Source organism: Megalopta genalis, chromosome 5 (assembly GCF_051020955.1).
Source record: "Megalopta genalis isolate 19385.01 chromosome 5, iyMegGena1_principal, whole genome shotgun sequence".
Taxonomy (NCBI): domain Eukaryota; kingdom Metazoa; phylum Arthropoda; class Insecta; order Hymenoptera; family Halictidae; genus Megalopta; species Megalopta genalis.
In genome coordinates, this window is record NC_135017.1 from 28,627,383 (window position 1) to 28,643,562 (window position 16,180).

The window sequence follows — 16,180 nt, forward strand, 5'->3', positions numbered from 1 at the left end:
TTATATAATACTATATAAAATTACTGGTTAAATAATATAATTGGTTAAATAACATCAGATGTACTGGCACTATGATACATTTACCTATTCTATGATTCACAAATCAAATAAAAAAATTTCACTCGGCAGCTTAAGTGTGTTTAGCAAAAAAAAGAACGTTATTCGAAGTTGTTTCAAATAGATGAAAATTAATTTTAATTATTACAAATATTAATGAAGACAATTTGTATTCGCGTGGAAAGAAAGGAAACACGTTTTTCTTATTTTTTCAAGTACATAAAGTACAGGAAAATTTTCATTCATTTTAAATGTATAAATTATAGCAAAATTCTCATTCCTTCAAAATGTATGAATTTTAATTACTTCTTAATGTAAATTGAAGCAAGATTCAAATTCCTTTTCAATGTATAAATTAAAGTAAAAAAATTAAATTATAGCAAAAAAATCGTAGGTTATGTCTGACATAAATTCACACACACTCAATCATTTCAACGATCAAGTACATTACACAATAAAATCCCTTAATTAATATTATAGATTATCAAATGAATAAAATAAGAACTTCACGCATAAATACAAAATTTCTTCACGCATAAAGGCAACACTGGATTATTCGAAAGAAAATGTAATATCAACTCATCTTAAATAAGCAAGAATAAAGATATACAGTATTGTTATTAAGTCATGGAAAATATAAATGCTTACAAAAATTAATATTGTATGTTAGCTGTTTTGTCAACAAAATAAGAACTTCACGCATAAACAGAAAATTTCAGACACTTCTTATTCGAACAATTCATCGTTAGTAAACAAAAACGACAATCTACGTATCGAATCAACGTTCCTCACAACTGTCATTCGAAAAACCACCGATTTAAAAAAAAAAAACGCGACACACTTTAAGCCCCGCCGAGTTACTCAACATCGTAATCGTACTCACCGTGCGTTGACAGAGGTAGGGTTTCCAACATCGTCCATGGACGGTTTCCTAGAATGAAACCACGAATGAAATTCGTTATTGTTCGTCTGCAGCTGCATAATCGCGGGGTATTTATACGTGGTGTACAGATTCGGCGATTGCCACATTCTGCTATACATTTGCGTGTCCATTAGATCGATTTGTCGAAAACAACCTCTTTCGTCATAAACTGTCTATTCCCGCCCAAAATTATCTACCGATCTCCTCCGATCACAAAGCCCGCGATAATTAAATAAACGATCACTAGATAAGGTCGGAAAGCTTGTCCGAATTCACTATTAAATTACGATCTCACTTCCCCGCGTTTCACTGTTCCAAAATCACTGATTAAAGATCGTTTTGCCAACGTATCGGAGAGGGATACAGGTGTGACGGACACGTGGTCGAGGTGCAGCTCGGTTTGCAGCGGAAAGGTACAGCCCCCGGTGCGGCGAAAGAGGGAAAGAAAGGGAGAACGCGAGTGAGACCGGAACTTTTGACAGGCGCAACACGCACGCGGTCTGAGGGCGTGTGCATAAGTGTCATCGAGTACAGGCGCGTGTCGGCCTCATGCTCGGCCTTGCCGCAGCCACCCCCGTCGAATATCATCCCCACCAACCGGGCAGCGTCGCTGCGCGCGCCCCACGAGCGGCACGCTCCTCTAACCCTCGAGGAGCGGGGGTGTTTAACCCCAAGCGCGAGCCCCGGTTTTACGAACTCCGTAGAGAAAACCGTTCTCCTCTTAATTGCGGGGATCTCTTGTGGTTCTTAGGCGATGGAGCGAGTTTTTTAACTTCATTGTTACTGAGATAGTTCGGTGATATTGGGAGGGGTAGTTGCAAAAGTGACCCCGAAAGTGCTACATGATAGCTTACGACGAAATATTAATCATTATAAATTTTCAAGGTGGACTGACAAATTCTGTGGTTGCAAAGAAAAACGCTGCGTGTCACATGTTTTTACTTCTGTGATGTTGTCGCTTAAAGTTCTGATTACTAATGCTATTAGTAGTGTTTTAAATTGCTTAACTTTTTTAAGTCTATAGAATTTGCTTCCACGACGTTCTTTCTGATAGATGCGTAAATCCTATATGCTACATTTCAATTAATGCATTAATTTAACATTTTTTGACATTATTACATGCTTCGTTTTTCCTTTGAGCCACTGAATTAGTTTCTGAGATATGGGTGCTCAAATATATGTCGAAATTCGTTGACGCGTTAGCCCTTACACTTCAATGTATTATATCTACACATACATTAATTTCCTGGATTTTGATTAGGGTTCCTTACCTAAATATTCATTCTATTTCGCGATTTCAATTTTCACAAACAATTCCACTTGTTCCAAATGTTCAAGCTATTCGTTGAAACTATTTTGACACTTCGATAACACAATAGAAATAATACTTTTATCACTTAATCGAGGAGCAGAAAATTCTCTTTAAATTGACACTTTACCATGTTGTTCTCTTGGACACGTGACAAAAATTTCGCAGGAGAAAGGCCAAGTTGGAGTTGCCGATCTATCGATATTATGTCAAGTAGTCAGAAATTTCAAGACTTCTCGATTAAACAATGATAATGTGTTAATTGTCATATAATTGAAATTTCAAAGTTACTTCAGTGTATTGCTGTGATTTAAATGTCTAGTGTTTTATGTTTGCATCACGTGTGACGAAGAAGGCAAAGTTATGCTAGAGGTAGACAGTTTGCATCATATCTATGGGTACCTGCACATTGCTTGAATTGAACTTCAAATTTTCTCAAAACTAGCGAAAGATAATGTACAATCTTCAACAATTCCATTGTATACGATATCAAAACTGTCTACATACTAGTTTTGTAACAACCATATTAGCGTTCTATGATCACCTGTACTATTGGGTTGGCAACTAAGTAATTGCCGATTTGTTCAATGAAATAAAAAATTTTTTTACTTGGAATGAAGTTTAATCTGTAACGTATTTTCCATTTTGTTCGATGACCTTTTGCCATCTCTCTAACAACTTGAAGATTCCACGCTCGTAGAAAGTCTGATCCTTTTCGGCCAAAAACTGAGTTAAGTGAGATTTTACAGCGTCATCATCGTTAAAAGTTTCACCACGAAGGGAGTTGTCCAGGGATCGAAACAAGTGGTAATCCGATGGCGCGAGATCAGGGCTATATGGTGGGTGTAACATCAATTCCCAACCAATATCCATCAATTTTTGCCGAGTGGACAAAGACGTGTGCGGCCTAGCATTGTCCTGCTGGAAAATGACACCTTTACGATTGACCAATTCTGGTCGCTTTTCCTTGACCGCTGCATTCAATTTGTCCAGTTGCTAACATTCACGGATAATAAAAAATAACATAATAATAATAATAATAATAATTTTATAATATAACATTTACGGATATCATAAAAATGGGAGTGAGAGACATTTATAACTGAAATCGGCAATTACTTAGTTGCCAACCCAATACATTGACGATAAGGGAATATTCTTAACGTATTTTAATTTTTTGTTATTTCTTCGAGAATATTTTATTGTATGATAATGTGATACGTTGACTAGAATCTACTGTATCTTATTTTATCCGGATTTTGTTCGTTCATTTAGAAGCATGTGAAAATTTCGGACAATGTTACGTGTCTTAACTGCACGATAAATGTCAATGACCTCTACGAACATCATCCTGATACCAACGAGAATGCGATTATTTAAGCTATTATTATTCATACTATTAATTCAGAGCAGATAAGACCATTTTCAAAAGAAGATACTTGACAGGAGATTGGTAAAGTGTTGTTTGAAACTTATATAACATTTACGGACATCATAAAAATGGGAGTGAGAGACATCTATAACCGAAATCGGCAATTACTTAGTTGCCAACCCAATATTTCTAAGCTGTCAAAAATATTTAATTCAATCTTGGAAGACAAGGATTTTGAAACCTTCAAAACCTATACGATCATTTTTTATGGTTTAGAAATCCTTATCTTTCTAGAGTGAATGAAATATTGTGGTCAGGTTAAAAATAATCTAGTTTATTATAGGTTATTCGTGGTTGTTCTCTTGTGAGAATGTAATCCAATTGGACTTTAATCGATGGTGTTCCCTTCGACTTCGAGTAGTGCTCTCGAATGGATAGAGGGGTAACGTTGCGGCGGCGTCGGTGTCGGCACAGGCACCACAATCTACTATCGAGATAGGTCGTTTTATTGGCATCGTGGCCCTTCTGATCTCAGGCAAATGAAGATGGAGGGCCGACTTTTTTCTGTGCCGTGTTAAAAAAAACATGATCGCCGAGTTTTGTGATAACTGCTGCTACAGCTTGTATTTTTGATAACATTATTACTACTACGTCGAGTTCCTTCGATGCTTTAACACTTCGACTGCCACATCAACAGTGTCAAATATTTCATTAAAAAAAGCATTTCGTTTAATCGAATTAAAATTGAAAAGTTAAGCTGTATAATATCAATTATTTTTTTCAACATTTTCATGTTTTACGGATCCAAGTAAAATTTGGAAAATATAACAGATTAGTGTACGAATTAAGTTTCGAATCTGAACAAATAATTCCGTTAAACACATATGGGTGACGCGGCAGATATAACGTTAATGCGATTATAAAACATATAATTGATTAGATACATACTGTTCGACTGAGAACGAACATCGATATGTTTAATTATAATCAGATTAGTTATAGAAATAATTTTTGAATTGTTCTATATGATCTGTTCGAAGGTGCTCTAAATATTTAAACAAATAATGCATATTCATTGACTATGTTCTAACTGTTGAAATAATTAAAATAATTATTCCGACAAAGTTTAATATTGACATATTGATACGCTTTCTTCGAAAAAACAATGTTACACAAAAATTCGAACAGTTTTCAGTCTTCAAAATAGAAAACCCTTTAAAATCGAACATTTTGATCGCGACAATTGAAATTTAATTGTACATACGAGATTGCAGTTTGAAAGTTCTAGCGAGTCGTCACATAATTAAAATTACGTAACGGGTTCGTTATAGTACTTTGAAAGTTATGCGACGATAAATTGCAGAGGTTTTCTGCGCCCACGCCGTCAATCATATCGAAATCTAATAATCGTTGCGTCACGTGTCACGGAAAAACGAAATAAGTCACTTTCACTTGTTTAATAATGAAGCATGTATCTGCGTCCCATTAGCAAACGAGCGATACTTTTCCTACGAAAGAAAAAGTGAAGCGTAGCCTGGTTACACTAGCTTTTATAACTCCTTAACCGGCAACTAGTCCGGCTGGTAGACATCTACGAGAGTAGTTAGGAGCTAACCACTTTGACTGCCTTTTACGAGGACGTTTCCTATGCTATGTACTATTACAACACGATGATGCTCATTGCCACCGACTTTACTTGCGACGCAAGTACTAATGAGTGAATTCGTTTATTCGTTTCATTTTTATAATTGCCGTTCAACGTTTCCTTGCCCACCTTTCACATCGATTAATCTGATAAAGAATTTCGGGGGCAACGCTTTACTTACCGGAAGCGTATGAAAATATTCTCTTAAACAATATTTCTAAAGATCTTGTTGCATTACTTCAATCTAAATATTGTGATAGTCTGTAAAGGAGATTGTTGTAATATTTTAACAATTTTTTAAAGAAATTTTTGACTCTTGATCTTCGATGTTACAAGAAGTGTTAGAAAAATCAGGTAAATAAAAATTTAGCAGAAATGCACGTTTATGAATGATCTGCAATACTATTACCTCGTTGCGTTTTATATTTGATGCAAAAAATAGGTAACAAAATTGATAAATCATTTTAAGAATGCGTATATGCGTTGCTTTCGTGACGTAATTTTTGGGCAGTTTTAATCCAGATCAGAGATTATCAATTATTTTAATTTTTTGACTGCCAGGTCAACAATCTAAAAAATTTCATCCAATTAAAGGATTTTATTTAGTCGAATTAAAATTGAACAGTTCAGTTGTATGACACCGATTACTTTCCCAACATTTTTACGTTTTGCGGATCCTAATGAAATTAGGAAGGTATAATAACATTGACGTAGAAATTCCATCATTATTGTTCAAACGTGCCAATGTTTGAGAACATTACCCATTTATTATCTTATTATCAATAATTATTCACCTATGTGTTTACACTCAACAGATTCTAATAACCCATTAGGAACAAATAATATATATTATTTAACAACATCTAATCCGTATTTCATAAATAAAGACACTGTTGGATATTATTTAATTTCATTAATATTTATTATTGTTAGACTCTGATAATTTTATCTTAGCGTGTTCAATAATTACACCTGAACATATTAAACCTGAATGATATTTTTTATTTGCTTATACAATTTTACGAGTTATTCCAAATAAGTTTGGAAGAGTAATTGCTTTATTTATATCCACATCATCAATCTCTCAATTTTACTATTTATACGATTATTAAATTATGATAAATTGTCATGAAAAAAATTTTATTGATCAAATCAACATACCTATCGAATATTAATTCTGTCATTCATCGTATTAACATGACGTGGAGGGCAATTAATCGAATATCCCTATACAACATTAAAACTAATTTTAACAATTATGTATTTTTCTTATTTTATTTTATCACCCACACTATTTGCGATAACTTATTATTTTAATTACTGAACTTAACAAAATATGTATTTTAAAAATATAAATATAAAAAACATTCACATATTATAGAAAAAGTTGTACAGTACGGTGATGAAAGCCGGAAACATCGAATTTAATGTTTTTGCTCGAAGTTTAAGAATCATTTGAGTGCACTGTTATGTTTAGTCTGAAGCGTTGACGACTAGCGCAAACGGTTTCGTGAAAATGGATTTGGAGCAGATCGGGTGTCGCAGCAAAAAAGCGGCTCGCGAAATCCGCGAGGACGGCATTCGTCGGTCGGCGGGGTGCACAAGAAAGAAAATCCTCGTCCGAGGGTTCCAACGGAGGGCAGACGTAAGTATCCCGATACCAAATTAAATGATAGGACTCGGTGCGCGCCGCTACCGGAGACCTGTCCTCATTCCAGCGCCATTTTCGGAAAACAGCATTTCATTGCCGCTCCGGCCAGCGAAAAAAAAACAGAAGGAAAGAAAGAACAACGACAACCAGGAGAAAAGAAAAGCCATCGCGCAGGGACGTACATAATCGCAGACAATGCGGCCCGTATACGGCGCGGCCGGGCAAAAAGTCATTTGTCAATTAATACACGCGTACCGGTTCGCCATGAATACGCATGGCAACGGAAGGAAGCTAGTTAACGTTGCGTTACGTCGATCAGAAGAACCCGATGGTGCTTAGAGGTGTGACTATCGATACCGTTTTCGATAAATCGCGATAACGTCGATGTGTTACCGATCATTTTATATCGTTAATTGTAATTTATATTATATTTTGTGTATATCATATTTTGTAAATTAAATATATAAGTCGGGCATTCTTCGAATTGATCTAAGATAATTATCCGAATGAATACTTTTTCAGTGGAATATTTTATTCGAATAACGATTATAAATTATTCTATCTATTTATTCAAATAAATTATTCTAATAAATTATTCGAATAAATTATTCCAATAAATTATTCGAATAAGTTATTCGAATATAAATTGTAAAATTATTCGAATAACAATGTGTATAAGTGTTGACCGTTTCTGTTTTTACGTAATTTGATAAGAATATATTTATACGAATACATTCAGGATCAATTCAATTTCAACTAGTTATAGAATTATGAAATTGCCGATTATTTAGTTACCCATCAATGATCAATCTAACCAAAAGCAACAAACTTTCCGATATAGCAGTTGAAAAAAAGTTAATTGTTAAAAGGAATACGAAATAAATATTATAAATTGATAAACTATATGGAAGATACCTTATTTCATGTACGAATAAATTCTTATTCGAATAAAATTTTGTTCGAATGAATTTTTATTAGACTACAATCTTATTCGAAAGATTTCTCATACGAATAAAATGTTATTCGAATAAATTTTTATCGCACATTTATTCGATAGAGTCGATTCAAATTTGATTTGTTAGTTTTCTTTTGATCTCTTATCCGTCAATCGAATAAACTTTCGCCCAACTGCGTCTCTAACGATGGGTCGATGAACGAGCGCGAGTGGAGAGGAGCAAAGGAAAGAGGATTTTTACGTCGTCCGTGAAAAACCGGCGTCGAATCCGAGCGGATCGGTGAATTGTTTCTAGAAGCACGACCACTACAATGGAATGCTTTGAGCGGATCCGATGCCCGTTCGAGATCGTACCGGACGGATGTCGAAGCTGCCTCGTCAGGCTGATCTTCGCTGTCGATTCGACACGCATTTTTAGCAGCGCGCTGCACAAAGCGCTCGAAAATTGGCTTCGCCGCGATACGCGTGTCCACCGTGGACGATCTTACGTCACTACCGTCTGATCGCGTTTCATTCGCGGGCTTTGCATTCAGTCTTTTCAACGCGACGGATATTTGCTGTATAGAATTGTCCGCCGGAAGAAAGATCGCCGCACCAAATGATTCACAAGGCGCGTTCAAAGGTTCCCCCGATTGTTTGGATGGCTGTTGGAAGTTCGGTGGACTTTTCATTTTGGATGCTGTCTACGACCTTAACCTAATTATTTTTTAGCATGTAATGTAACATAAAAAAACGATGTCTCGGGAGATACGTAATACGATTGTTATTGATAATGCAGAAATAATATTGTTACAAGGGTAATGTGTTAAAATCTAACAATGAAACGAAATCATGACCTAAAAGAATAAGTAAAAAATGAGCAATCAATTTCTCAGGGCAATTGAACAGAGATTTTTTAATTTTATTTAGATTTGAGATATATTTGAAATTATACTTGAGATTTAATGTAATTTTGTATAATTTATATTTAACGCTAGAAGTACCAAATAGAATGACAGATTTCAGATTTTACGTTTCACAGTTATTGAGATTATAATAAACAGGAGCATTTTTTCAATTTATTCCAATGAATTCTTTTTATTCGAATATACTATTTGAGTAACAATTATTCATTATTCGTAACATATTATTCACATAAATGTGCTAACAATTGTTAATCGTTTTTTAAATAATTTATTATATATGCTGTATGGTCGTCATATCTGATGATTTCCTTTGTACCCGAAGAAAGATTATATAATTATCAATGAGTCATAAATAATAATTGAAAATAACAATTGAAATAACAGTTGAAAAGAGAAGTGAATTATAAAATTAAAATGGAAGAAATTAATCAATAAATTATGAAAAAACATTGTATTCTATCATTTTTATTCATATCAATTATTTCCTGAATGAATTCCTATACAAATAAATTCTTATTCGAATAACAAATAAATTCTCATTTAAATGAATTTTTATTCCAATTAATTTGTTATCTAGATAAATTTGTATTCGATTGGATATTTTCTATGTCTGTTAATCCTTACTTCTTATTCGTAATCCGAATAAATTTTGCCCAACTCTCGATTGTGAAAGTACTTTTGCTGGATTCTTTCAGTATCAATTTACTGTTTCACTATAAATGGCATTAGAGGTAATTCAATGTTTGGTACCATAAAAAGTTAACATATGATTAAATCCAATTTCTTTCATTTCAGAAAGTAACATAAAAGCATGCATTTCATGCCTGGAGAAATAATATTTAAGTGAGTTTCGCGTTTAAGTTTCGTCTGTTCAATTCTGCCATAAATGCATTAAATCCGCAAAATCTTGAAATGGAACATTATTTGACGTAATAAACTCTGAGCGACAGTTAAAAATTATTCTCGAATCGAACGTAGAAAGTAAAACGATTGTTCATAAGTGTTACAGGAACTAGAAAATTAGCGTTTTCTAATAAAGCAACGACCATAGTAATATCTCTAAGTTAAATGATTTGCCACTTGCATCATTTTTAATAAAAAGAAAACGCAACATACATGTAGTAAATAAAATTACAATGTATGAAACATAAGTAAATAAGTAAATCCATTTGTTTACCGTATTTTATAATAAAATTCACTAATTTTGTAAGTCAATGACCTTGAATTTATTATCAATTTTAACAGTGGTGTAAATCATTGAAGAATTCAAAAGATATGTTTACATGGTTGTTATTAAACAAATTTTACTATGATTTATAAATTTGACGTTGGAAGATCGTGCGATTTATAAAATATTTTCATCTACAATAGAAAAATATTTTTTAATACGCTCGAATGTGCAAACGTCTAAATATTTCGAAACGAAATATGTATAAAAATAATAATAAATATTTCATCAAATTAAAGGATTTTATTTAGTCGAATTAAAATTGAACCGTTCAGTTATATGACACCGATTACTTTTCCAACATTTTTACGTTTTGCGGATCCTAATGAAATTAGGTAGGTATAATAACATTGACGTAGAAATTCCATCATTATTGTTCAAACGTGCCAATGTTTGAGAACATTACCCATTTATTATCTTATTATCAATAATTATTCACCTATGTGTTTACACTCAACAGATTCTAATAACCCATTAGGAACAAATAATATATATTATTTAACAACATCTATTTCTTCTTTATTTCACAAATAAAGACACTGCTGGATATTATTTAATTTCATTAATATTTATTATTGTTAGACCCTGATAATTTTATCTTAGCGTGTTCAATAATTACACCTGAACATATTAAACCTGAATGATATTTTTTATTTGCTTATACAATTTTACGAGTTATTCCAAATAAGTTTGGAAGAGTAATTGCTTTATTTATATCCACATCATCAATCTCTCAATTTTACTATTTATACGATTATTAAATTGTGATAAATTGTCATGAAAAAAAATTTATTGATCAAATCAACATACCTATCGAATATTAATTCTGTCATTCATCGTATTAACATGACGTGGAGGGCAATTAATCGAATATCCATATACAACATTAAAACTAATTTTAACAATTATGTATTTCTCTTATTTTATTCTATCACCCACACTATTTGCGATAACTTATTATTTTTTTGTACCTACACCACATTAAAAATCACCGGTACATGTATCAGGCATGTTTTACACGTCCATCGAGCGGTTAATACCGTGAACGTTCCTCAGCGCAAAAATCGCATCACCCTCGGCTTATTCTTCAAAACCTCTGTCCCCGGGGCCGAAGCACGCGCATTTTCCATTAAAGGACGAGAGCGGGCAAGAAGAACAACGAGTCGCGCGCGCGATTATATTAATTAGCGGATACCGTGAACCGACCAAAAAGAAAATCCGCCGCGTAGCAAATATATCGACGACGCTGGCCAGGAAAAAAGCCGGAATGCAAAAGTCGCCGAGGTAAGGGAAGCGGTTTGGCACATTTTTTGAATCGCTGGAATGCCGATACAAGCTATTAGAGGGAGAGCGGGGCTTCTTACGTGGAATCGTTAACCTCGACGGTAGCCACCGATAAAAGACGTCTCGCGGACGAGCTCTGAATTAATGAACGTTTGAATGTAAAACTATCGCGCGGCTAACTGTCAGAAGAAACGAAAACTGAGCCAAATAATGGCTGTAAGCGGATATTTTCACGGCTTTCGAGCCGAGGTTCTTCCTACGGTCGCCCTCATCGTCGCGACCGGGATTGTTCGACGAATTGTTCTTTGGTCGAATCGCTTGCAACGTCGAGCATGCGAATGCGTCGACCTTTCGGTTTCTTTTCGTCTTGCTCAACCGAACAAATTGTTGGAAACACAAACATAAACGGATAAATAAAAAGTAACGAGATGGCATGAAATTTTTTTCAAATGAAACGCACATGCACTCACCGACGATAAACGTGTTACACAGATGCATATTCTTCGGAGCAGTGAACCTTGTTAACATAGGATATAAATCTATATCGTGTCGACGAAGATATTAATTTTATCCTTTTATAACTTTTTATTTCTATTTTTGTATTTTCCATTTTCTTATTTATTACTTAATTTTGTTTCATTTTCATTATATTTTTTATTACTAAATAAACACGCACTATCAAACAATATTGTAATATAAATGTAATGCGTTATATGTTTCACTATAATATGTACTTTTAATTTAATAAGACGTACATTTGTTAAAAGTTTGTTGTTTATGACAAAAATTAGTAGAAAATATTCAAAGCAGTAAAAACATTTAGAGATTTTAAAGATACCATTGAATTATGTTCAACTTGTTATTGTTATACATTGTTATTGTTTTATAACAATGACAAGATTCGATTTACTCGAACTTCGTCGAATTTTTATGATAAGTTATGCATAGATTTCTGAAATATCTATAAGTTATCAACAATCTTTCAGTTGACTAAGGAAACTTCTCTTTAATTCTAATATTTGTAAAATGACCTATGAAAATGAGAGTCATTTTAAAAGACAAGTCTCTCATTTTAACACGTTCGGTAGAATGTTCAGAATAGTGAATGGTCAGTAATTCTAGTGATAATGATGAACTTGCACGAAGAAGAACAGACAGATCGCCGGAAGTAGCTGATGCTATTCGACACAGACATATCGAAAGGGATATGGCGGCGGACGGTAAACCCCGGAGCCGAATAGTGTTAGGAACGATTTCATCGGTTCCTCGCCACAAGGGTCAAGTGTACGAGACCACTGTCGGACGAAGAGAGAAGGTGCGCCAGCGTGGCGAGCGGAAGAGAGAACAAGAAAGGGAGCGTGTAAAAGAACGAAAGAAAGAGGAGTTTGTACGCGCGCGTGTGCCTTGTGGTCACCCGTGGGGCTTCCATTCAACCGGTGGCTCGGCTCGCCCACTCATTCCTTCATTCATACACGCTGCACGCGATTTGAATCGATAAGCAAACCACGGAAGCGAATCTTTCCTATTGGTCTGCCCGGCGACGCGTTAACCGCGCCTGTCGTCCAGTTTCTCTCGTCCTCTTGTTTCACGTTCCGCCGCGAGAATCCGAACGCGCCGCTCCCTTTCAAACAGCTTATGAATATCAAAGGGCAACTCCGTTTTTCGGTATTGTTCGAGCCATTGTTTTACGCGACTTCTGCTCCAAGGACGGATAATGGGCTCTAGCAGTTTTTCTTTATATCGCGCGATGCTTGGAATTCTTGTCCCGGTTTGCTCCTGCGGTACGCTTCGCTGGTTTCGAACTTTCTTTTCGGAATCAGTTAGTTACATATGTACATGCGAGATAGCTGGGAGCAAAGAGTCTCTGTTATACTATTCCGCATCATTCGCTGGTAGGTGAGAAAAATAAGATCAAAATTGGAATAATCTATTCGATCTCTCTCTCTCTCTCTCTCTCTCTCATGCTCAATCTCAAATGCTTACTGCAATGGATCGCCAATCTCTTTTAACCCTTAAATGCATGATTTTTTGTTTTGAATTTTAAAAAATCGTTTTTTATGGGAATGTAGTCATAGGTTACGGAAAAAATAAAAAATAAAATCTAGGTAATAATATTGAGTATTTATTTTGAAAAAAAGTTGTATGTAGACTTTTGGCAACAATATGCGTTTATTACTAAAATTATTGTAGATGTAAACAAATGGTCATGTATTTATAGTAATTAGTATAGGAATTTTCATATTATTTGTAAATGAAATGCAGCAAAGCAATTGAGATTTTTGTTGTGACACAAAGCAACCTTGCATTTGATGCACTCAGTCCGTGAAACTCGAAAAAAGAAAATATCTCTCCAAGTAATACATTGAAGGTTATCACCCACCACATTCAAATGTGAAAAAACATATAACTTACTCGCCAAAAGTAATGTCAAGTCTTTTATTTCACACATGGTCTATTGTCTATTGTTATCAACGTGTGTGCGGAAACGCACATACTCAAGTTTTTGAATAAAATTAAGTGGAACTGGAATGTAGACAATTGGCAACAATATGCATTTAAGGGTTAAAAGAGCGTAAGTTACTGTAATTATATATACATATTGTTACGGCGACCCTGTTGTGAGCAACTCCTTAAAAAAATAATGGAAGATATAGGGGTTGCCACGGAAGAGTGTTACCAATAGACAATCGAAGAGTCGAGATCGAACCGTCGAACGATTAACATTTCAAATTGAAAGATCTGAAATATAATTGTATTGAGTTATATTATAGTTTATATTCTTTATTGTAAATAAAATGCCAGGACGCGAGAGAAACGGAGTTATTCGCAACAATATATATATATTGATTTTTTGGAATTAGGGGGATGGTTTGGAATGTAGAGATGCGTGGAAATGTTTGGAAAAATCATTTTAGCAGATGTATCTGTTGAATAAAAGTTGTGCAGAGGAGATTTATGGTGGTGGTGAATTAGCAAAATAAACAAAAGTCTGCAATCTTACTTCAAAGAAGTAAGTAATGTTTGATTTTTGTCATATTCTGTTTAAATAGAATGCTTTTATAAAATACATAACTTATTGAAGAATGAACGAAAATTGAAATTAATGATGAAATTGCTAAAAATTGACTGCTAAAGCTTCTCTCTCTCTCTCTCTCTCTCGCTCTCTCTCTTTCTTTCAATTTTCATTTGTATTTTATAAAAGCATTCTATTCAAACAGAATATGACGAAAATCAAACATTACTTACTTCTTTGAAGTAAGATTGCAGACTTTTGTTTATTTTGCTAATTCACCACCACCATAAATCTCCTCTGCACAACTTTTATTCAACAGATACATCTGCTAAAATGATTTTTCCAAACATTTCCACGCATCTCTACATTCCAAACCATCCCCCTAATTCCAAAAAATCAATCAAAACACCATCCTAACCCGTTAAATGCAGAGAGTTCGTATACGGTACAGGCACTTACAAAATAAACAAAATAAAGGAATAAAAATATTTAACCCTCGTACTGCGGCCATTTTGACCCAGATTGCTTAAATCGTTCATTTATTTACTCAATGTTCGTCAATTAAATGAAATAAATTACTGTTACATTAGAAACAACAGAATGTTAGCTCAGAATTGTTGTAAGCATCGTTAATAGTGCAGTTGTGGAAATGGTCTGCGGTTCAAGAGTTAACCCTTAACGATTTCAATGCCGCCACATACGCGGCAAAAATCGCTGTAACCGTAAAATCGGGCAAGAAACATCGGAATAATAGACAATGAATTTTTATTAAAAAATAAATACCTTGTTTGATATATTTGACATAAAATTTTTTAGTACTTCATTTCTCTTCATACGAAAAATGACTAGGACACAGCTGAGGGTAAACCTGAAATACTTCTGGTCCGCTAAGTGTTAATATGACATATTCGATAAATATAATATTATATTTAATAAATATTATATATAATAAATATTATATAATATATATTATATATTATAATATTAAAATATTATATAATAAATATAATATTCCCGAAAACAGACCAAACCACAGCAATTGGTCTCACCCCACCGACTACACCACTCCATCTACTTTGAATAAAACTGTTTCTAATCGAAAATTATGATTTTGAAATAGATAGGCCTCGTATTAGACACCTTCACCCAAATAACGTAACTCGCTGACTGCGATGAAAAAAGTTCCCATCGCGAGACGAGTCGTACAAAAGTTAATTCTCCGGTTAACAGGTTAAAAACCATCGGATTCCCGTGTACCCTGGTTTTCGCGAAGCTCCGATCGCCGATGGCCCCCCTCCAGTCGAGAGGAATCAGAAGCGACTTCTGCAGCAACAGAAGTGGAAGAAGAAGAAGAAGAAGCCGAAGAAGAAGGAGAAGAAGGACGATCCGTCGAAGTAGGCAGAAGTTGACGTGGAAAGACGAGGACGCCGAGGATGAGGCGGCAGCGGTGGCGGCGGAGGCGGCGGAGGATCCTTAGGTGGAGGTGGAGGCCAAGGTGGTAGGGTGAAAGGGTGAGCGAGGGGGGCTACGACCGGTCGGCTGGACAGACGCATGGACGGACGGGATGGAAAGACAGACAGGACTGGAGACCGCTCATTACGGGCGGCGCATGCGCGAGGAATGCGGCGGCTCTGGTCTCCTCGATACAATAAATATAGGATCGGATCGGATCGGATCGGCAGGCCGAAGCGAGAGGGAGACCGAGGCACCGGGCCGATCGAGAGGGGGATGAAGATAGCCCGAGAAAGAGGGAGCACCGACGCGGCACGGCGCGGCGCGGCGCGGCGCGGCGGAGGACGAGGAGGAGACGGGGCAACGTTCAGCCGGAAAGTAAGGATG

General features: G+C 35.2%; 1 protein-coding gene across 3 annotated transcripts in view; it reads right to left on the bottom strand.

Moving 5' to 3' along the window:
• Nucleotides 1–16,180, bottom strand: part of LOC117222438 (protein trachealess) — a 316,876-nt gene that overhangs the window by 202,666 nt on the left and 98,030 nt on the right. For all 3 annotated transcript variants that reach the window (XM_033474131.2, XM_033474130.2, XM_033474129.2), the window contains exon 3: nucleotides 941–988. In XM_033474131.2, the coding sequence (XP_033330022.1) occupies nucleotides 941–988 (48 nt within the window). The remainder of the gene's footprint in view (nucleotides 1–940; nucleotides 989–16,180) is intronic.